The sequence below is a fragment of the Amphiprion ocellaris genome, chromosome 4, assembly GCF_022539595.1.
Source record: "Amphiprion ocellaris isolate individual 3 ecotype Okinawa chromosome 4, ASM2253959v1, whole genome shotgun sequence".
Classification (NCBI taxonomy): Eukaryota; Metazoa; Chordata; class Actinopteri; family Pomacentridae; genus Amphiprion; species Amphiprion ocellaris.
The window spans coordinates 4,318,515-4,340,519 of record NC_072769.1 but is presented as its reverse complement, the minus strand read 5'-3'; the positions used below and the strand labels follow the sequence as shown (position 1 = coordinate 4,340,519).

At 41.4% G+C, this 22,005-nt stretch overlaps 1 protein-coding gene across 2 annotated transcripts in view; it reads left to right on the top strand.

Moving 5' to 3' along the window:
- The window catches only part of LOC111571197 (atlastin-2-like), a 35,579-nt gene that overhangs the window by 9,932 nt on the left and 3,642 nt on the right, over positions 1 to 22,005 (top strand). For both annotated transcript variants that reach the window (XM_055009631.1, XM_055009630.1), the window contains exons 2-11: positions 4,801 to 5,087; positions 10,838 to 10,972; positions 12,666 to 12,770; positions 12,901 to 12,951; positions 15,164 to 15,220; positions 15,509 to 15,601; positions 15,787 to 15,925; positions 18,956 to 19,083; positions 21,662 to 21,718; positions 21,891 to 21,962. In XM_055009631.1, coding sequence (XP_054865606.1) covers positions 4,801 to 5,087; positions 10,838 to 10,972; positions 12,666 to 12,770; positions 12,901 to 12,951; positions 15,164 to 15,220; positions 15,509 to 15,601; positions 15,787 to 15,925; positions 18,956 to 19,083; positions 21,662 to 21,718; positions 21,891 to 21,962 — 1,124 coding nt within the window. The remainder of the gene's footprint in view (positions 1 to 4,800; positions 5,088 to 10,837; positions 10,973 to 12,665; positions 12,771 to 12,900; positions 12,952 to 15,163; positions 15,221 to 15,508; positions 15,602 to 15,786; positions 15,926 to 18,955; positions 19,084 to 21,661; positions 21,719 to 21,890; positions 21,963 to 22,005) is intronic.

Sequence of the window (22,005 nt, the reverse complement as noted above, 5' to 3'; positions counted from 1 at the left end):
GCTTCTTGCGCTCATTGGCCTCCTCTACTGAGCTCTCCCAGGACACTGTGAGCTCCATGATTTAGACATGTCTAAGCAAAGCTGACCACAGCACCAGGTGTGGTCACAGGTTGGTGGATGTGATCTCAGATGGGAAGCAGATCTTTTGGTCCAGGTCTACCAGCATCCTCTAATCACAAGCCCCTTTCAACTGTCCAAGATCTGGGGCCGCCCAAGAGGACCTTCACCCTCCCGGACAAATGTTGTTTCTTTCTTGCCATCGGGTCGACGTGGATGGAAGGACGTTGACACTCATGCGCTCTGTCTCCAGCACTAGTGCCAGACACTTCAGCACCTGGTTGTACCTCCAGGTGTAACGGCCTAGAGTGAGGCTGGTCTTGCAGCCCACTAAGATGTGTTTGAGTGGAGCTGGAGTCAGTGAGCATGTAGGGTCTTCACCGTACCATTGGTTGAGATTCTTGGGTGATAGTAGGACATCATAGGCCATATTACAAGTATAGTTCAGGTTATCTTGAATTTCCTTCAATTCACAGTGCCTACACTTTTTAGATACTGTCTTAAACTAACTTAGAATGGTGTATTTGTCTTACACTGCAATTCTGCCTAGTCTTTATCTACAAGTCTCTAATAAATTAGTTCTCCACAAACTCCTTGCTGATGGGCTCTTCCTATTTCATGCTATTTTCTAGCGATCCAGTAGTCACTATTATCTGCTACCATTATTCAAATGCTTTGCTGGACCAATAAGTTTGACATGAGTAACAGAATTCAGAACAACTAGTCCAAACTGAATTACAGATAGTCAGAATGACGTTTTGGATATCTGAAATAAAAATTCTTAGTAATCACAGTATTATTACGTCTAGTCAGAACGACAATATATGTAATGTTAATTCTGGGTATTCAAACTACAATGACTCGTCAGACACTTCAGCATGTAGACAGGAGTCAGAAATATCAAACTGCCAACACACTGATTAGTGAACAACTGACTCTACCATTTAGACTTAGTCAGTGATTTGGAAAATCCTCATCTACATTAGGCCAATGTTTTCAGATTTTGCATATTTTTGTGGTGATGTTGAAAATATTTTTTTTCTAAACGGAAGGAAACACAACTCAAAGCAAGGTTTTTGCTTACTGCTACACAACAATTCCCTACACATTGTTGTTGTTGTTGAAACGAGACACATAATTAGAGTTAAAGGATCGATTGCCACAATATTTAGGTAGACTTTGGCCAAAATAGCAGCCTTTCCAAAACTATTAAGGCCGTCCATTTTGCACCTTTTTCGCTCTTCAGTTTCTCCAGATGAAATTAACTACACGTCTGTTCACCAAAGTTTATTGTTCACAGAGGAGCAACAATAATTTCTTTATATGAATATATTGTGAAATGAAAAAACACAGGGATTTTCACCAGATGTGTAGGTTAGGCCATTACTGCTCTCTGAATATTTGCACTTCAGATTGTTGATGCTGAAACAATAACCGTACTGACTAAGGCTTTGCACTGGAGACATTTTTTTCCTCGGGCTGTTCATGTGCTTTCCAGAGAGCATTGGGACACTGAATTAACCGGATCACTGGTCTTTTCAGAAGCCTCATCTGAAACACATATCATGGTCCCAAAGGCATCCCAAAACAGTTTTTATGTCACTCTGTACATTTAACATTTTGACCAGGGAGCCGTTTGCTGGATGTGGGGACAGGATGTAAGATTGTTGTGTTGCTGCCTGCAGAGTGCTCACATGGCCCAACCAGCTTTGACCTGAATGAAGATGCTGTGCTCCTTCCCATGAGGCCGCAGGCTGCTCAGGCTGCTCCGTTAGCCGAGTAATCACATGATGGCAGAGTCTGAAAGAGCACAACCACGTAACCACTAGTTTATAGGTTCAGTCGCTGAAACTGACACTTCAGTAATGTCATCACTCGGAACCAAAACGTTCGAGTATTTGCACAAATCTTAACTCAACCACACTCTGACTTAGCACTGAGCGATATTCTCTAAAGGTGGTATGATAGTTGTCGTATTTATTTCCTTAACTTATGCTCAAAATCATGCAGATGTTTGGTATTAAAAAAGCACATTCTGAAAATGAGCACACTTAATTAACTATCTTTTTACAAAACATTATGAACAACCTGAAATTTCTTAAGAAAAATAAGTTCCATTTCAACAATATTATGCCTCAGTTTATCATTTACACATGTGCATTACAAGTGACAGATCACAGTTCATCTACAAAGCCACAAAACATTCAGTCTCAGCTATCTGGAACCGAACAATCTAGTATTTTACTCAGTGATCAAAACAACTTGTCGAGGTCTAGAAATTATTTCAAATTTACAGTTTTACAAATTTACAATTTACAGTTAATGTCTTCTCTGTAATTTCTACCCTTTGTAAAGTTACCCTGCCGGCCGAAATGGACCATCTGGAGGGCTGATTTTGGCCCATGGGCCGCATGTTTGACACCCCTGGTAAAAATAATCGGAGTAGATGAGCTGAGGTGGTGTACGGATCAAGTACGCTGGTGTTCCAATTGTACATTAACGATGCGTTCTCACGAGTGCGTACTTCCGAGTCAATACTTGAGTCCATACTTGCCAAGTAGGGACGCAAGTATGGACTTGGCAAGTACAGACTTACGGACTTCTGTACTTGGTATTGAGAAATGGCCAGCGCAGTTTGAGTATAGTTGTGTGCCGCGAAAAACAGACCGTTAAGACAATAGTTTAGATAATTAGTTCCGCGTAGACGGACCTTTTCCTCCCAGGCGCTCACGCCCCAACTGTCATGCCTCTGCCTGACTGACAGCTCTGTCTATTTACTGTAAACGTCCAACCAGCTTTGCCATCCCATAATAGCAATGATTTCCCTTTGATTTCCTCTTGGCTGAGCTCCTGTGAAACTTCACAGGAAACTTTTTTCTATCCAGCACTCACTGTCTCTTCTAACCATCAGAGTTTATTGATCCCTGTGGATAAACTTGTCCATGACCACATTGTGAAGGGAGCTTTTAAATATGAATTTGAAATTCCTAGTGTTGAATTTGTCTGAAAATGTTTTTATTGACATGATTGAATACTTCAGTGTGCTGCAGGATGAGATCTTTCTTCTCCGAATGCCTCATTTCTCCAGTAGAGCTGATCACACAATCCAAGTATCAAAGACACATCATTGAGTTTCCATTGTCACAAATTAAAAAAACAAATTGAACATTGATGTGCAGATGACACGAGTCAGTCTAAAAACGTACTTAAAAATGTTACCTAAAAATTAACATGCTATGTTTTATATTCCTGCCTCTGCCAGCAAGTCATCACGATGATAACATGCAGAATATTATGCGAATTCTACTACAGAAGACATGATGTTCAAACAATTAGGAGGAAAAAATATGTGCATACAGGAGGTCCTCGGTTTACGACGTCCTCAACCTACAGCTTTTCATCAGAACTGGTTCCGTGGAACTAGCTGACGAACGGAGCAGACGAATATGTCGTCACTTGGTGCTATACGACGACTTTGTTTCCATTCGCCGGTTGTACGCCACCTTGGATTGTGCTACATTCACTAACTTTTTGCCCTTCATTGTGGCTCCCAAGCGTAAGTCAGACTCTTCTGATGCTTGGAAGAAAAGGAAAGCCGCCTCCATGGAAGTGAAATTAGATGGAATCAAACACTGGGAACAGGGTGAAACACCGACCAACATCGGTCAAGTTGCTAAAACAGGTCAACATATTGCAGCGACTCTCTGTGATGAATGAGTGAGACTTTATCTGGTTCTCTGGTCGTTCATTGAATCTTCACACAGGCTACTGTGGGCCGTAGCCAATGCCAGAATAACTAGAAAAACCCCATAACTTAGCTCCAGAATTAGCCGCTGTTCCCAGCTCTCTCTCGCTCCACACACACACTACTGCTGAGCCAATCAGAGGTGAACTAACTAAACATGGCACGTTCACTGACATTGGCTAAATCTGGAACTGAACAATAAACATTCAAACCTCAACATCAACAACAATATCAATCTGTTACAATATTCTGTTATCTTCTTGTGAAATGACTCATACATACATGAAAGTCAGTGGTATTCATGACTTTTCCAAAGAACTGATTAATATCGTGATGCACCTGACTTTGTTTAAGTTTTCGCCAGAGTTCTGACTTAGGGCGAAAATCATCTCCAATTGATCTCTAGGACCGGAAAGTCCAACGTAAGTGGAGGACCTTCTCTATAGACATCTATAGTCAGCCAAAAACAAGTCAAGGGAAAAAATAGGATGTTGCCAAAAATCCAATATGGATCGATATGGTATTTATTGTCCCAAATGGAGAAATGGTCTCAAGAAAAATATGCAAATTCGTTAAGCATGTGATGTCCATGTATTAAAGGGTAGTATCGAATCAGTAAGCTGGCTTAACACATTATCATAGGTTTGTACCACTCACTAGCTTGTGCAGGGCGGACAGAATACACTGACATAGCAGCTCAACAGTGTAGAACAAGTATTATGCTTACACATGCAGCATTAGCTGTGATTTTAATTTTTTGTTCTTCAATTATCCCACTGTTCAGGGCATTTTTATCTGTCCACTAAGACTAGCTACAGTCCAGAGTGTCAAACGAACTATGATACTGGCGTCGGTTAGTCTAAGGGTTACCGAGGGTAAGAGTGAAATGTCCTCCTCCAGGAATGTGAAATGTGAAAATACTCTGCTTTGAATGATAATTTGTGTCTGATGGGTCGGAACTGGTCTAATTCTAACCACATCTTTTCCTTTCCTCTTAGGGAGTCACGGTTTTAAATCAGACAAATCCCAGATGAGGTGTAAAGAGGAGGATGACAACCTGCTGGAGGAGGAAGAGGAGGAGGAGGTGGGTGTGGCCCGGCCGGTGCAGATCGTGGTGTCGGACGAGGAGGAGCACTCGTTCTGGCTGCAGGAAGAGGTGCTAGAGCGGCTGCTGCTGCAAGAGGAGGTGCAGGACCTCCATGTGGTCGTCGTCTCCGTGGCTGGAGCTTTCCGCAAGGGCAAGTCCTTCCTGCTGGACTTCATGCTGCGCTACATGTACAAACAGGTACAACTGATAGGCTGTTGATTTAGCTCATTGTAATTCATGAAACTAAAGAATGTTGTCTGTAAGTAGACATCGACATTCAGTACGGCAACACAAATTAATAAACTTTAATTTGCAAAAATCATACAATATGTAAGTAAATGTCAACTAAAAACTGGACACAAAGAATATTAAGCTTTTTGTTCCATAACTGATGACAAGAAAATTAATTGGCTTGAGTTTCAGTGATGATTTGGATCACACCAGTGTAGCCTAAAGCAAAGAGGGCTGGAGTCTATCCCAGCCGACTGAAGGCCTCTACACACTGTGTGGTTTTCGACCATCCCAGACGAAAGATAACAACAATGGGAGAATCATGGCGCTATCTTTGGTCTTGGCTCTAAATCAGTGGTCCTACGTCCCACTGAGAGACAGGTTCAAGGACGGCCGTTGTCATGGGGACAAAAGACAAGCTGTGATTTGGGGTGATCATCTCACAGTGTGACTGCTGCTGTGACCTACGTCAACTAGCTAACCAATAGAAATGCAGGATGAAATGACGTACTGCTCAGTGCCACACTGGAGCTAAACCCAAATAGATGATTTGACAAAACGCATTAAAATAAGTATGTGCGATTTAAACAAAGAAGAAGTGTGTTTTGTTGGAAAATTACAGACCATAACAGTAGATGCTAACATAAAATGCTAGTAGTACTTTCTTCAAGCTCCCTTTGCAAAATTGGCATCCCAAATTGGCCTCTCTTTCCGGGCCACGGCTGCATCCATATCCTCCTCCTTCTCCTTTTTTTGGGATTTCTCTCCAAACACATAAATGTCAGCAGGGCGATGGTTCCGTTCATGTTTGGCTAGTTTCCCTGTGATTGTAGGGGCTCTGTTCATGTTTGGCTAGTTTCCCTGTGATTGTAGGGTTCATGTTAGGCTAGTTTCCCTGTGATTGTAGGGTTCATGTTTGGCTAGTTTCCCTGTGATTGTAGGATTCATGTTTGGCTAGTTTCCTTGTGATTGTAGGGTTCATGTTTGGCTAGTTTCCCTGTGATTGTAGGAGCTCCGTTCATGTTTGGCTAGTTTCCCTGTGATTGTAGGGTTCATGTTTGGCTAGTTTCCCTGTGATTGTAGGGTTCATGTTTGGCTAGTTTCCCTGTGATTGTAGGGTTCATGTTTGGCTAGTTTCCCTGTGATTGTAGGAGCTCCGTTCATGTTTGGCTAGTTTCCCTGTGATTGTAGGGTTCATGTTTGGCTAGTTTCCCTGTGATTGTAGGGGGCTCCGTTCACGTTTGGCTAGTTTTCCTGTGATTGTAGGGTTCATGTTTGGCTAGTTTCCCTGTGATTGTAGGGGGCTCCGTTCACGTTTGGCTAGTTTTCCTGTGATTGTAGGGTTCATGTTTGGCTAGTTTCCCTGTGATTGTAGGGGGCTCCGTTCATGTTAGGCTAGTTTCCCTGTGATTGTAGGGTTCATGTTTGGCTAGTTTCCCTGTGATTGTAGGCCTCCGTTCATGTTTGGCTAATTTGCCTGTGATTGTAGGGTTCATGTTAGGCTAGTTTCCCTGTGATTGTAGGGGCTCCGTTCATGTTTGGCTAGTTTCCCTGTGATTGTAGGGTTCATGTTTGGCTAGTTTTCCTGTGATTGTAGGGGCTCCGTTCATGTTTGGCTAGTTTCCCTGTGATTGTAGGGTTCATGTTTGGCTAGTTTCCCTGTGATTTTAGGGGCTCCGTTCATGTTTGCCTAGTTTCCCTGTGATTGTAGGGTTCATGTTTGGCTAGTTTCCCTGTGATTGTAGGAGCTCCGTTCATGTTTGGCTAGTTTCCCTGTGATTGTAGAAGTTCTGTTCATGTTTGGCTAGTTTCCCTGTGATTGTAGGGTTCATGTTTGGCTAGTTTCCCTGTGATTGTAGGGGCTCCGTTCATGTTTGGCTAGTTTCCCTGTGATTGTAGGGTTCATGTTTGGCTAGTTTCCCTGTGATTGTAGGGTTCATGTTTGGCTAGTTTCCCTGTGATTGTAGGGGCTCCGTTCATGTTTGGCTAGTTTCCCTGTGATTGTAGGGTTCCTGTTTGGCTAGTTTCCCTGTGATTGTCGGGGCTCCGTTCATGTTTGGCTAGATTTCCTGTGATTGTAGGGTTCATGTTTGGCTAGTTTCCCTGTGATTGTAGGGGGCTCTGTTCATGTTTGGCTAGTTTCTCTGTGATTGTAGGGTTCATGTTTGGCTAGTTTCCCTGTGATTGTAGGAGCTCCGTTCATGTTTGGCTAGTTTCCCTGTGATTGTAGGGTTCATGTTTGGCTAGTTTCCCTGTGATTGTAGGGGCTCCGTTCATGTTTGGCTAGTTTCCCTGTGATTGTAGGGTTCATGTTTGGCTAGTTTCCCTGTGATTGTAGGGTTCATGTTTGGCTAGTTTTCCTGTGATTGTAGAAGCTCCGTTCATGTTTGGCTACTTTCCCTGTGATTGTAGGAGCTCTGTTTATGCTTTGGTTGTTTATTTTTCATGGATGGACAGCGCACGCTGATGACGTTTTATTCTTGCGCGTTCACGTCGACTCACGTACATTGTAGGCTGAGTTTCAGCTGCATTTTTATCATACCATCTGCACAGAGCAAACTTCACGTCGTGCCCAAAGATTATTATATTCATGTCCTACAGCGACATTGTACCCACTGTATGAGATGGAATAATATGTTCATTCTTCATTCTTCTGCTCATCTGCAGCTAATATGAGTTATAGTAGGGCATTTCTGTACTCCCTGCTAAGTCACAGTGGAGGGATAATACCACAAAGAGGGAAATTTGTACTAAACAGAATAGTATTCTTTGGATTATGGTGCCAGCTCTGTCATTCTCCAATGAAAGACATTTAAATGACCAAAAAATGCTGAGAAAGAAAAAGCGAAAACAAGCTTGTTGTCGACCTTCCAAATATACATGTATATATATATATATATATATATATATACATATATACATATATATATATATATATATATATATATATATATATATATATATATATATATATATATATATATATATGTAGGTAAGTGAGCTTGGTGTTTGTTGTCAGCTCAGTCATAACAATTTTCGGTTAGCAAGTCATGCTTTGTGCGTCTGTGTGAGTGAATTGTGAATCAACCTTTGACCGTGTTAATCTACGGTAAGCACTGAGAAACATTCTAGAGGGTTTCATCGTGCCGTAAAGAGGATTTTAGGTCAGTACAATGCCGGCTCTGTGGCTGGGCCTCCGCACTGCTCACTGCTGCTTATTCCACACATAAAAGACACCTTTATGCGTGGAATAAGCCCTGTCTCCACAGGTCAGCTCACGGTTAGGTAGGTCAGCTCCAACACAGGTTTGAGAAAACAAGTTTGGAAAATGCCATTTCATTGTTTTCAGCTCATTAAATATTTCAACGACTATAGTGGAAATTTTCAACTCCTCACTTTTTTTTTTTACCAGGACTGTGTGTCACCATAGACACTATACATTTCACTTTTCTGGGTGTATTTAAGTCAATCAGGAGTGATTTATGATAATACTGGAGATTTTATTTAGAATCTGCATCCATCTGATGGAATTCCTTTATTTTAGATCCTGTTCCTATTCCAGATATTTCCGCTACAGAAGGTCCTCGACTTATGTCAGAGTTCTGTTCCTGTGGTGTGACGTGAGTCGATTTTCACCTTAAGTCAGAACTCCGGTGAAAATGTAAACAAAGCCGCTACGTGCATCACGATATTGATCAGTTTACATATTTGTACAACTGCAGTAACGGTAAACAGTCATCAGCTCACGCTGAACTCGATAGGGAAATACCGGCGAAAATGTAAACTGTAAGTCTGACTTACGGTGGGAGCCATAATGAAATTAGCCAATGTAGCATAATCCAATGTGGCGGCAAATGTAAACAAAGCCCTCTTATAGCGCCGCGTGACTACTAGGGCTGGACCCGAATATCTGGTCGTTGTGGTGGTAACCAAATATTAATTTTGAGATCCTAATTCTCGGACCCCCCTGGGGTCAGCATTACTTTTGATTGGCCAGTTGGCTGCTGTATCACACGGACCTACCAACTCTGACGTCGCGCTTCACTTTGCCTGTGTTTGTAGACAGAAGACAAAATGCCGACGACGGAGATATGCATGCTAATGCTATTCTAATGCTGTTGGACTCCGGCGATGAACACCCTGAGGAGCAAGATCAAAGTGCCAAGCGAGAGATGGAGCAGTATTTGACGGACTTCACTAGAATCCAGTCTGGCCCACTTGGATGGTGGAAACAAAAGTGTGACTGCTATCCTAAACTGACATTAACAGGCAAATGCTGCCTGTGCATTCTGGTCACTTCCACCCCGCCTGAGCGCGGACGGCCCGAATATCTGGAGCCCAGAAAATGCTACTTGGACCAGCCCTAGTGACGACTGTACATACAGTGTTCGTCCACTCCGCTCGTCAGATAGTTCCACTGAAAGCGTTTCGACGTAACGTCGAAACGCTGTAAGTCGAGGACGTCGTAAACCGAGGATCTCCTGTCATTCACTGATAGAAAATATCCTCCATTCAACTATATGTCAAAACTGGGATAGAGTAAGATTTTAAGAATTTTATCCAAAATCCACCACCATTGGTTGTAATCCTGAGTGTTTGTATATTGTTCTTTTCAGGCAGCTGAGCAGGGCTGCAGACTGACATTTTCAATTGGTTGCATCAATATATGATTTTGTAGAAACCCATCATAGTTGTTTTTGGTACATCATGGTATCAATCAACCCTGTTGCTTTGTTTTTTTTTTTTTAAATCGTCAGCGACATGCCACTTCATATTTGAAACAAAAAAATGCATTTGCATGTCACATGTCGGGCAGGAAAAGAATGACTAAGCCAGAGAAGACTTATCAGGGTCACCAACAGTCTAACTATGATCATGCAGATACAACCACAAGAAGTTTTAACTCAAGAAATGGCTGTTAATGCGTCTATTTTGGTTGCAGTTTGAAGCCATGCACAGTCATAAAAAGAGTCTGTCATCAAGTGCCTGCTGAAAGGGGATAATTGGGCTTCTCCCTAAAATTTATTATCAGGTCTTGAAGCGCCCTGAGATGACTTGTGTTGTGAACTGACATAATGTAAATATTGAATCTTGGCCTCCAACAATCAATTATTTTAACTGTCTAGTAATCCTGTATTTTTGCTAAGTAATTTTTGGACTATAGTAATAATGATAAACCCTTTGTACAGTGTAAGTAAAAGCAGAAACTACAGTTAAATGCCAGAATTAGCAAATGGTTTTGCTGACAGTGCCGCTTGAAAATGGGCTAAAACAATGAATTGGTTCTTGATTAATCAAATAACTGTTGTAGCTCCTAATCTGTCACTCAGTTTCTGTGTAAACTGCTATTGGTAATTAGTTCCTATGTGTTTGTCATTTTAAAAAATCTTTTGAAGCATCCCCGGTCACCTCAGACCTTCTCAACCTTAATGTGATTAGTTCTACTTTTGTTTAATCCATCTGAGAATCCATTCATTCATCATCTGCTTATCCAGTTTGGGTTAAACAAACAATTAGTGATAATTTCATATTTGAAACCCCTAAATGCTTGACATATTTTCTTGAACAATAAATAATTGATAAGTAAAACAGTGGCAGATTTTGTATTAAAGTTTCCCTTGGAGAACCCTGCAGAAGTCCTGTTCTGTTCCTTCTGGAATCATGATGTTATATTGAACAGGAACAGCGTTGAAAGCTTTTGTCTTGTCTTCTTCCAGTCATCCGGTTCATGGATCGGCGGTGAGGAGGAACCTCTGACCGGCTTTACCTGGCGAGGTGGCTGTGAGAGGGAGACCACGGGCATCCTGGCCTGGAGCGAGGTGTTCGTGGTGAATAAACCCGACGGTAGCAAGGTCAGTTCACTGTTCACCACTGAGACTGCAACACGGCCTCATGTGAACTTTTTAACTTCTTTAACCTTTTGAACCCCAAGTACAGCTGCATTCAAAATAATTCAACACCCCTGACATTTTTGACATTCTGGCAAAATGAGCAACATTCCAACTGCAGGCGACTAAATCATGTAAGGTTACCAGTTAGTTTATTGAAATATAATACCAAAGCAAAAATCAAGATTCAATTCATAATCCATCCAAAATTTCAACCTTTTTACCAAAAGCAGGTTGCAAAATGATTCAACCCCCTATAAACAATGCTTGGTACAGATAACTGCCGTCCAACCCTAATCCATCCACCTGTATGAATACGTTTAGAGGTGAATCCAACAGGGACACATGCTGAACATTGAGTGATACTCATGTCTATAAAATGGGAACACTTTCTCCTCTAGCAGCACCATGGTTCAGACCAGAGAGACGTCCTGAAGTTTAGAGAGGAAATAGTTGCTTTGCACTAGAAAGGAAATGGGTCCAAGAAGATCTCCAAGTTCTAGAATGTTCCCAGAGCCTCTGTTGGAAGCATCATTGGTAGTTCAAAGCTACCAGTACTGTGGCTACACTACATGGTGGAAAAAAGAAGCTGTCTGAGACATCAAGATTCCTGGAGACGGATGGACAAGAACCCTCAGCTTACTGCCAAGGACCTGCAGGAAGATGTGGCTGAAGGAGGAACTGATGTTTCTGCAGACACAGTACGCCGCACACTCCATGCTGAAGGACTTGATGCCAGATCCCTAGACGGACACTGCCTCTGAAGACACACCACAAGAACAAAGGTCTCCAGTCTACTAGAACCAACCTATCAAAGCCACAGAAGTTCTGGGAGACTGTTCTATGGACTGATGAGACCAAAGTAGAGCTCTTTGGTCCTATGGATCAGAGGAATGTCTGGGAGGAAGAATGAGGCCTACGAGGAGAAGAACACCCTGCCTACTGTGAAGCATGGTGGTGGATCTGGGATGCTGTGGGGCTGTTCTGCTTCTGATGGAACTGGGAATCTCCAACATATTGAAGGTACCATGGATTCAGGAAGTACCAGGATATTCTGGACAAGAAAGTCCCTTAGTCCATGGAAAAGTTGAAGTTTGGGCGTAATTGGACGTTCCAGCAGGACAGTGACCCCAAACACACATCAGAACCAACCAAGGCTGGTTAGAGAAGAAAGCCTGGAAGGTTCTTTAGTGGCCATCACAACCTCCAGACTGAAACCCAATGGAGAACCTGTGGTGGATCTGAAGAAAGCTGCTGCAGCATGTAGATCTGAGAACATTACTGAGCTGGAGACCATCACCAATGAGGAATGGGCTATAATTCCCAAGGAGCTGCCAGAAGCTTGTTGGAGATGATACCTCCTCTACAGCAGGTCATTGGAGCTGAAGGATGCTGAAGATACATCCTCATAGGAGCTGAAGATACATCCTCATAGGAGCTGAAGATACAGCCTCATACCACGGCTTTAAACAGTGGTATTTTGGCAGTTTTTTTTTTAAAGACAACATGCCTTTCAAATCCACAAATCCAAAGCATGTTTCAGTTCTTTTTAAAGGCTGTGTAACATGCGTTCAGTGTAATCCAACCTAATTACACAGAATAACCTAGTTTTAGTAAGAGCTTTTGGACTGAAATGAATGTTTGTTTTTTTTCGCAGGTTGCAGTTCTACTAATCGACACACAGGGGGCGTTTGACAGCCAGTCCACCATCAAAGACTGTGCCACGCTGTTTGCCCTCAGCACCATGACCAGCTCTGTCCAGGTCAGCTAATCGCCCAACACTAATTCTTGCCTTTTATTGATGAGGACAAATCCAAAGGTCATTAACTCGTTATAATTTGAGCAGTATCCGGTTTACAGGTAGAGTGTGTGGTTTGTTGTGTGTGTTTCAGGTGTACAATCTGTCCCAGAATGTCCAGGAAGATGACCTCCAGCACCTCCAGGTTGGTATCAGCCATGTTTCTCTAATTTATGTGTATTTATGTGTATTTATTCCACATTTCTTTATTGTTTAACAGGTTTATTAAGACAAAATCTAGTACCGGCATCGTCTTCGAGGTTATTAGGTGTTGAATGATCTGTTTCACTTTGTCTTTTTAAATCTTTAAGACAAAGTGTATAAAAACTGAACTACATTTTTCCAGTTTGGGTCACTTTGCTGGATTATTTATGTTCTTGATAATCAAAACCTTTGAGTCCTGACTGCTTTTACTGTCTGACCTGGAGGGGAAGCTTCATGTTGATTTTCAGTCAGATGGCTTTACACCAGCGTTTGTTAAACACTATCTGTTGAAGATGTGAGGTGAAGAGCTCCATATCTGGTGTGTGCAGTGTTCACGTTGGGATTAACCGCTGAGCTAAACCCGGCATGCGGCCATATGAGGCAGAAAGCAGTTTGGACTGAAAGCCTGACAGAAGTCTCTAAAAGTGGAATTTTGTTTCCATCTTTGGTCTCAATGTGTCATTACCTGTTCTCAACAGTGAAGTAGAGGTGGGATCCCTCCTGATTTGACAGGAAGTTGTTTTATTCCCTTCCAAGAGTGACGATGCCCACACATTTCTGCACATCAGATACGTTTGAGTAAAACCTAAAAGATTTCAACATACCTAATGTAAAACAGGACTGACAAAGTAAGTGCTGAAACGTGGCAATAAAGACACTTTTTCTCCCTATAGTGCAGCGGCAAGCAGCTTCTAGACCAGAGGTGTCAAACTCATCTTAGTCCAGGTTCCACATTTAGCCCAATTTGATCTGAAGTGGGCCAGATCAGTGAAATTACACCTTAATAACCTGCAAAAAGTACATTCTGAAAATGTTCACATTTAAGGAATTATCTTCTTATCCCTTATTAATCCCACGAGGGGAAATTCTGATTTTTTTCGCATATCCCCCCAGTTTGGGGGGTCAGAGCGCAGGGTCAGCACCACTGGAGCAGGAAGGGTTAAGGGCCTTGCTCAAGGGTCCAACAGTGGCAGCACTGGGGTTTGAACCTCTGACCTTCTGATTAGTAGTCCAGAGACTTAACCGTTGCACCACCACTGCCCCCAAAACATCACGAACAACCTGAAATTTCTTCAGAAAAATAAATTCAATTTCAGCAACATTCAGCCTCAGTTTATCATTTCCACATTACAACTTCCAGATCACAGAGTGTCTACAAAGGAACACAACATTTAGTCACCTGGAACTGAACCATAGAGGATTTACTGTAGGATCAATATGACAAAAGTCAGACAAAATAAAGACAAAACAAAAATGAGACAAAATAGTACAAAAGTGAGACACAAAACGACAAAACAATGGACAAACGACAAAAGCGAGACAAAAAATGGCAAAATTGAGAAACAAAATGACAAAAAATAGACAAGCAACACAGGCAAGAGAAAAAGGAAACACAAAACGACAAAAATGAGAAACAAAACAACGAATAAGGCAAAACACCAAATGACAAAAATAAGACAAAAAACACGTGAGACATAAAGGAAACACAAAATGACAAAAAAGAGCAACAAAACGACAAAAATAAGGGACAAAAACATGAGACAAACGTCAAAAAGACAAAAACAAGACAAAATTTTACAAAAATTAGACAAAATTACAAAAGCGAGACACAAAATGACAAAAAATGAGACGACACGAAAAAAACAAGACAGAAAATTAGACAAAAAGTTACAAAGCGGCAAAAAAATGGACAAACGACAAAAACGAGACAAAAAGGAAACAAAATGACAAACATGAGACAAATGTCAAAAGTCAGACAATAACAACAAAATGAGACAAAATATTACAAAAATGAGACACAAAACGATAAAAAAATAATGAACAATCTAGTATTTTACTTTAGGATCAAAACAACTTGTCATGGTCTAGAAAGTATTTTAAATTTGTAGTTTTACTAATTTACAATCTGCCGTTAATGTCTTCTGTGGAATTTTTACACTTTGAGGGCCGGATTGGACCCTCTGGAGGACCGCTTTTGGCCCGCGGGCCGCATGTTGGACACCCCTGTTCTAGACAGAGCATCAAGCTGCTAATGGAAAAGCTTCCACAGGCCGGCTAAGACTGTCTCATTAGTCTAACGATCAGATATGGACATACTGGTTCTTGTACTGTTTGATTTCATTTTAAGCAGAGCGATTGTTTCCTCTTCTCAGCTCTTCACCGAGTATGGACGCCTTGCCATGGAGGAAGTCTACGAGAAGCCCTTTCAGGTCTGCTGTGTCATGTTTTCAACATTTTACGATAGATTTTTGAGTTAACCTTCTGCATATGATTTGAACTTTGAAGAACCTGAACAGTCAGAATAAGGGTTCTGGTTCTGCCGTGTCCGTCTTGTGGGGTCATTCTCTGTTAATTATTTAAAAGTTAGTATAATTATCTGCGTTACAAACCAATCTGAAGCTGTTTAAAGTGGATGTTTTGCCTCCATGTCTGATCCTGGAGCAGCAACACTTTTTGTCAAAGTTGATTGAGGATTGAGAATTTTTTCCATATTTCAGACTCTGATGTTTCTGATCAGAGACTGGAGTTACCCCTACGAACATTCCTATGGTCTGGAAGGGGGACAGAGCTTCTTGGAAAAACGACTGCAGGCGAGTTTCACCACCAACACTTGGCTCAAATCCATCTCACAAAAACTCCAAAAACTATTGAATATTCAGTTTTATGAAGTGTCTCTCGCTTCATTGCCTGGACCTTCATGTATGTTGCCTATAGGCTAACTTGTAGCACCAGGTCTGATATTAACTGGTCTTAATCCGTTCACGTCTGTGTTCAGGTGAAGCAGAACCAGCACGAGGAGCTGCAGAACGTCAGGAAACACATTCACTCCTGCTTCTCCAACATCAGCTGCTTTCTGCTGCCGCACCCCGGCCTCAAGGTGGCCACAAACCCTCACTTTGACGGCCGGCTCAGAGGTAAAACACTAAAGTAACGTTCATCTCTTCAGCAGCACTGCAAGCATCAAAACAACAACTTGTCGCTGAAACACTTTCGTTTTACTACAGGCACAAATCTTTGAGCTTCGTGGTTAAAGTCATTGTTTTTCAAGCCTTATTTACTGTTGATTCCTGTCATTTGTTGTGACACATTACAAACCTTACAGCTTGTAGAAACTGCCCTCTCTGCTGCAACTTCTTGCTCGGTTTGAATACACACTGGAAAAAATGCCCCTCTCAAAACAAGAAAAAAAACTTACCTCAAGGAACTTTTACATTGAAATAAGTGAAAAAAAAATCTGCCAATACAAGAAGTGAAAAATGGCTTGGTAAGATTTCTTGAAATAAGATATGATATTTAGAATATTGAGATCTTAAAATTAGCTCGGAAAACTTATTTTAAGCTATATTTTACTAGGACTGTCAAGCTTAGGTGTCTTAAAATAATCCAGATATGCTAAAAAAAAAAGAAAAATGCAGTTTTTCACTCAAAAATAGATTTTTGCTTTCATGTAACCTCCTAATTTGAGATGTATTAACTCTCCTGCGGTCTTCATTTACGGGCACCAAAAAATATTGTTTCCTTGTCTGAAAAAAAATCCCAAAAATCTGCTAAAAAAAATTCTCAAATTTCTGAAAATTTGCAAAACCTTCAGGAAGAAAATTCCAATAATTCCTTAAAAGTTTCCCTTAAAAATTTTATTTTAAAAAAATCCCCCAAATTTGGCAAGAAAATTCTTGTAAATATTTTCAGAAAATGACTAAAAATCTTCCAAAAAAATCTTAAAAATATCTAAAGTGATTCCATATATATCAGTAAAACTTCTAATATTTCCTTTAAGAACTTTCACAAAAAAATCAACCAAAATCCAGCAAATTTCCCTTTCAAACTTTAAAACAGGTTAATTTGACCCGCAGGGCGACATAAGGGTTGAACTTATTTTGAGTTTTCTTGTAAAATTCAACTGAAAACAAGATAATTTCAAGATTGTTTGACGTGGTTGACTTGTTACGACAAATAGACTTGGTCAGATTTTGAGTTTTTGCAGTGCAGTCCTACAGGGCAGCTGGTTACGCCTTGAAACACCAGGATGGATGCTGCTTTAGAAAACTGGAAGGTCAAAAGATGGTCAGACGGGCTGGTGTGTTCCAGGAGTAAATGTTAGGCAGCGATGTTTTATTGCTTTCTGTCAGATCAAAAGTGAGCTGTAAATTTAGTTGCCGAAATTCTCATAATCATCTTACACACTATATGTGATTAATCTGCCATTTAAGGCTCTGTTGTCTCTAATTAGACGTTTGAAAAGCAAAAATCGGGCTGCTGGTTCTGTTACTGTGTTTGCCAATCAGAATGAATTTAAAACAGACTGATTGTCTTCATTCCAAACCCCAGAAAGTATTACTCGTTTGACTTGTGGTTTAGTTTTATGTGTTTTTGTTGATATCAAGTCTTTAGTCTGACTATTTCCAGCAGACCTGCTTTGTGAAGCTAGTCGAACCTGAACATCTGAGCTCATGTGAAAGGCAAGTGTTGATGCTTGTTGTCAAAGTCCACACTCACAGGCAGCCTGGAAAGTCATACTAAATCAAGACTTGGGCAAACATAAATGACTTGACTTCAGACAGACAAATGAATTTAGTCAGCTATATTAAATAGGGATGGGAATCGATGGGCACGATTCAGCGGCTACGATTTGATTATAAAGCGATCGTTGATGCATCTTTAATTTACACTGAATAACCATTCATCACTTGCAATTTTTAAAAACAGTGCGTTTGTAAGAAGAAAGAAGAGTTGAAGTCATTTCCATTATACTTTATTAAACTAATGGAAATATGTGAAAACTGGAAAGCTACAAAATTTTATTTTGCGTGACACAGCTTACATATAACGTGGCTCTTGTCCAGTTCGCTTCCGCCGTCAACGTTGTAGAAGCTGAAGTTATGTTGAATTAGAAGGAGCTGTTCGGCTCTCACGGCGAGGTGGGTGGTGGTCAGCCATGTTTGTTTTCCTCTGTGCATGTGTCAGCGAGTCCACTCCAGGTGCGCACCCCAAAGTGTCCCGGAGACGATGCGTACCGCACATCCTAAGGCACATTTCCACTAGCACCGACTTGACTCGACTCGGTTTAGGTCATTTTCTATTCCAGTTGAGCACCACCTCATCGTGGGTGGAATCGTCATAGCACGGCGGCCTGGAAGTCCCTTAACGTCATTTGTGTGTGACACAAACGCATCACAAAAATGGAGGACATGGAGGCGATGGTACACCTGCTGCAGGAACGTCTTGACCTCTTCATTTGCCCACGGTACAGGTCTGGTTGCCATATTCAAATTTTGTCAAGTTCCGTGAAAAGCAATGCGCACAGTCACTGTTGCCAGCTTTAAAAAAAAAAAAAAATGGCGGGTTTGGTTTTGGTGAAGGAGTCGCTCTCATGTGTCGTCACTCCCTGTCCAATCAGTGTCCTGCACTCTGTAGACGTCACATTATCGGCTCCACTCAGTTCGCTGGGAACCCCGGCCCAGTAGGAACTAAAACAGTAGCTGGTACCAGCTTCCTGATGGAAAACCTCACAAACCCAGTAGAGTCCAGTAGGTGCTGATGGAAAAGTGCCATTAGTTCCACATTATTTAGAACCTTCTGTATTACTTTAATTAACGGATTTAAATAATCGAAATTTGGAAAATTGGGAATCAATTCAGATTCGTCCACGTCCAAATTGCGATGCGTCTAAGAATCATAAATTTCCCCCAACCCTAATTTTAAACATGGTTGTTGGTCCAAACTGTTTGTCTGAAATGCTTTTCCATCTTTGGTCACTTCATTTGATTATTTCTGTTTTCTACACAAAACCTTCCAATAGCAAGGCGTCAGACTGCTTTCACTTTCACTCATGAACCCGGCAGAGCAGCTTTAGGTTGATTCGACGTGTTTACGTCAGCGTTTAAAACTCCTTAAGCTTTTGTTGAAACGGAGGATTTTTATGAAGTGTGTTTGGTGTGTGTCAGATATCGATGAGGAGTTTAAGAAGGAGCTGGTGAACCTCGTCCCGACGCTGCTCTCTCCAGAAAACCTGGTGGAAAAAGAGATTGGAGGAGTGAAAATCACCTGCAGAGACCTGCTGCACTACTTCAAAGTAAGTTTACATTTTAAATGCACTTGGTCAGAGAGAAGAATACCTTTTGCCATATAACAACTTGGCAATATTCATTGTCACAATTTTGTTGTTGCTTATAATTAGTGATTATTTTAGCAATGTCATTTAAATACAGGCCAGGAGAGCAAAACAATAATTCAAATATTAAACCTGCTAGGAGCGTTGGTCAGGTCCTCGCATCCTGCAGCTCGGATATTCCACACATATCCCCCAGGTGGCGCTGCAACTGAGAATGTATATCATCCTATGGATGTGATGAGGGCTGGACTCTGGTCACACATGTAAAGTTTGAGGCAGATTGGAGCATGTATGCGCTAGTTAGACAGCACTTCCTGTTCCTGTTTGATGGCGAGACATGCAAAATGGTTGCATTCCGCTGGCCGCCATTTCCATGCCCTCAGAATTCTGCGGAGCATTTTGGTAACTTTTGATCACCCATGACTGGTGTACATCCTGGCCAAATTTCAGCTCTGTCAGGGTTACCCTGTTTGAGTTTAAAGCTTTTGAAAAATGTCCAAAAATAACAAAATTGTCCAAAATATGAATCATGATTCAAAATGGCCGACTTTCTGTTGGGTTTTGGGTATTGGTGCTAGAGGCTTTTTGTGCATCTTGACGAGTTACATATGCATACTGAATTTCATAGCTGTAGGTGAAATGTGGTCCAGGGGCTGAATTTTCATAATATTCCAGGGGGCGCTATTGAGCCATTTTGGCACATGTGCCATTCCCCTAAAACATCAAATTTTTCGCCGGTTCTGATGTGTGTGCCAATTTTGACGCATTTTCGAGTATGTTTAGGGTATCAAAAATGCATTTCTTCTGTCCAACCGCAAGTATAATAATAATTCCTTGAATTCCCACATCACCTTACTTTGAATTGAACCACTTTAGCCTGTTTATCAAGGCACACAAGTAAAAAATGTTGACACAGCAGTGGAAAATACATACTAATAAATAAATCTAAACACATAAATAGTGTTAAAGGAATGACCTCTCCTTGATTTACTTTAATTGAAGACCTCAAATGAAACCCAGAGGTGCATAGAGGATGACCTGGGTAAAGCTACCATGCTTTGCTGAGGTTCAAATTCCTTTAGGGAAGCCTGGATTAGGTTGGGATCTGCTTGTCCCCTGACTTTACACCGGGGGAAGTAGGTATTGAATACATTTTCCTCAGTAAATATATTTCTTATGTGCCTATTGACGGTTGGTCACAACCAAAGTAATCCACACATCCAAAGAAATCAAAACTCATATGTCCATAAATTGTTATATGTGATAAAGTGGAATCAAACAGAGAAAAAGTATTGAACACACTGAAATTTACTTAATACTTAGTAGAAAAGCCTTTGTTGGTAATGACAGCTTCAAGAAACTAGTCACATTCATTGCTCAGGTGTGATTTATTTATTTTTTTTAATAAACCATTCTTCCATACGAACTGTCTTCAAATCTTGAGGGTTGAATTCTGATCTTCAGTCCTTTCCATAGATTTTCATTTGGATTCAAGTTAGGTGATTGACTTGTGTTTTTGCCTCTCACCCTAACCCTCTGAAACCAACTGAGAGTTTGCTTGGCTGTGCCTTTAGGATCATCATCTTGCTGAAATGTCTGCCCTCGTTTCATCTTCAGCATCCTGGTAGATGGCAGGAGACTTGTCAAGAATGTTTCCATTCATCGTTCCTTCAATTAGATGAAGTCTGCCAGTACCGTATTCTGAAAAACAGCCCCATGCCGTTATGTTAGGTTTTTGTTTTTTTTCCCTGTTAAAAGGGTGTTTTCCTTGCCACTGTCGCCTTTTGGCTTGCTCTCGGGGTCAAGCATATGGGTTCTGTAAAGCGTCTCGAGACAATTTGACTGTAATTGGCGCTATATAAATAAAATTGAATTGAATTGAATTGAATTGCTAGTGGGCTGCACAGTGGTGTAGTGGTTAGCACTTTTGCCTTGCAGCTAGAAGATCCCTGGTTCGCGTCCCGGCTTTCCCGGGATCTTTCTGCATGGAGTTTGCATGTTCTCCCTGTGCATGCGTGGGTTTTCTCCGGGTACTCCGGCTTCCTCCCACAGTCCAAAAATATGCTGAGGTTAATTGATCATTCTAAATTGCCCGTAGGTGTGAATGTGAGAGTGATTGTTTGTCTCTGTATGTAGCCCTGTGACAGACTGGCGACCTGTCTAGGGTGTCCCCTGCCTTCACCTGAGTCAGCTGGGATAGACTCCACCCCCCCATGACTCTAGTGAGGATTAAGCGGTGTATAGATAATGGATGGATGGATGGATGAATTACTAGTTGTAGAGAATGTCTTTATATCTGAAAGCAACTTTTATGTTACACCTCCGAGTTTATAACAAGCAAAAACTCAGAAAAAATGGATTTTCATCACATTTTCTGGTGGTTAAACTGGTCTTAAGATCTTTGCCTTTTATGGTGACTTTTTCATGTCAAAAACCCTGCTGTCTGTCTTGTGGGTGTATTTTTGGGATTTTCTTACTGCTAGAATAGCTGTTGTGTTGCAGTTTTCCTTCACCTTCAGTTGTCTGTCTGTGTGTTTAGGCCTACATGAAGATCTACCAGGGAGAGGAGCTTCCTCACCCCAAGTCCATGCTTCAGGTCAGTTCAGCTCAAACTGGATCTCACTGTTAAACAGCTCCACCTGCTGGCCAGTTTACATCATAGTCTGATATTCAGTCAGGAAACAAACATCAGCAGCTTTTAAAATTTACAATGAACTTTCCACATCTTTGTTGAGAGTAATTCACCTTCGTCTCCTTCTGTTACCTAGGCAACGGCTGAAGCAAACAACCTTGCAGCTGTAGCAGGAGCCAAAGAGGCGTACAACAAGAGCATGGAGCAGGTAATACATAGCTGGATATCAGAGGTGGTGAAATAAATAGTTT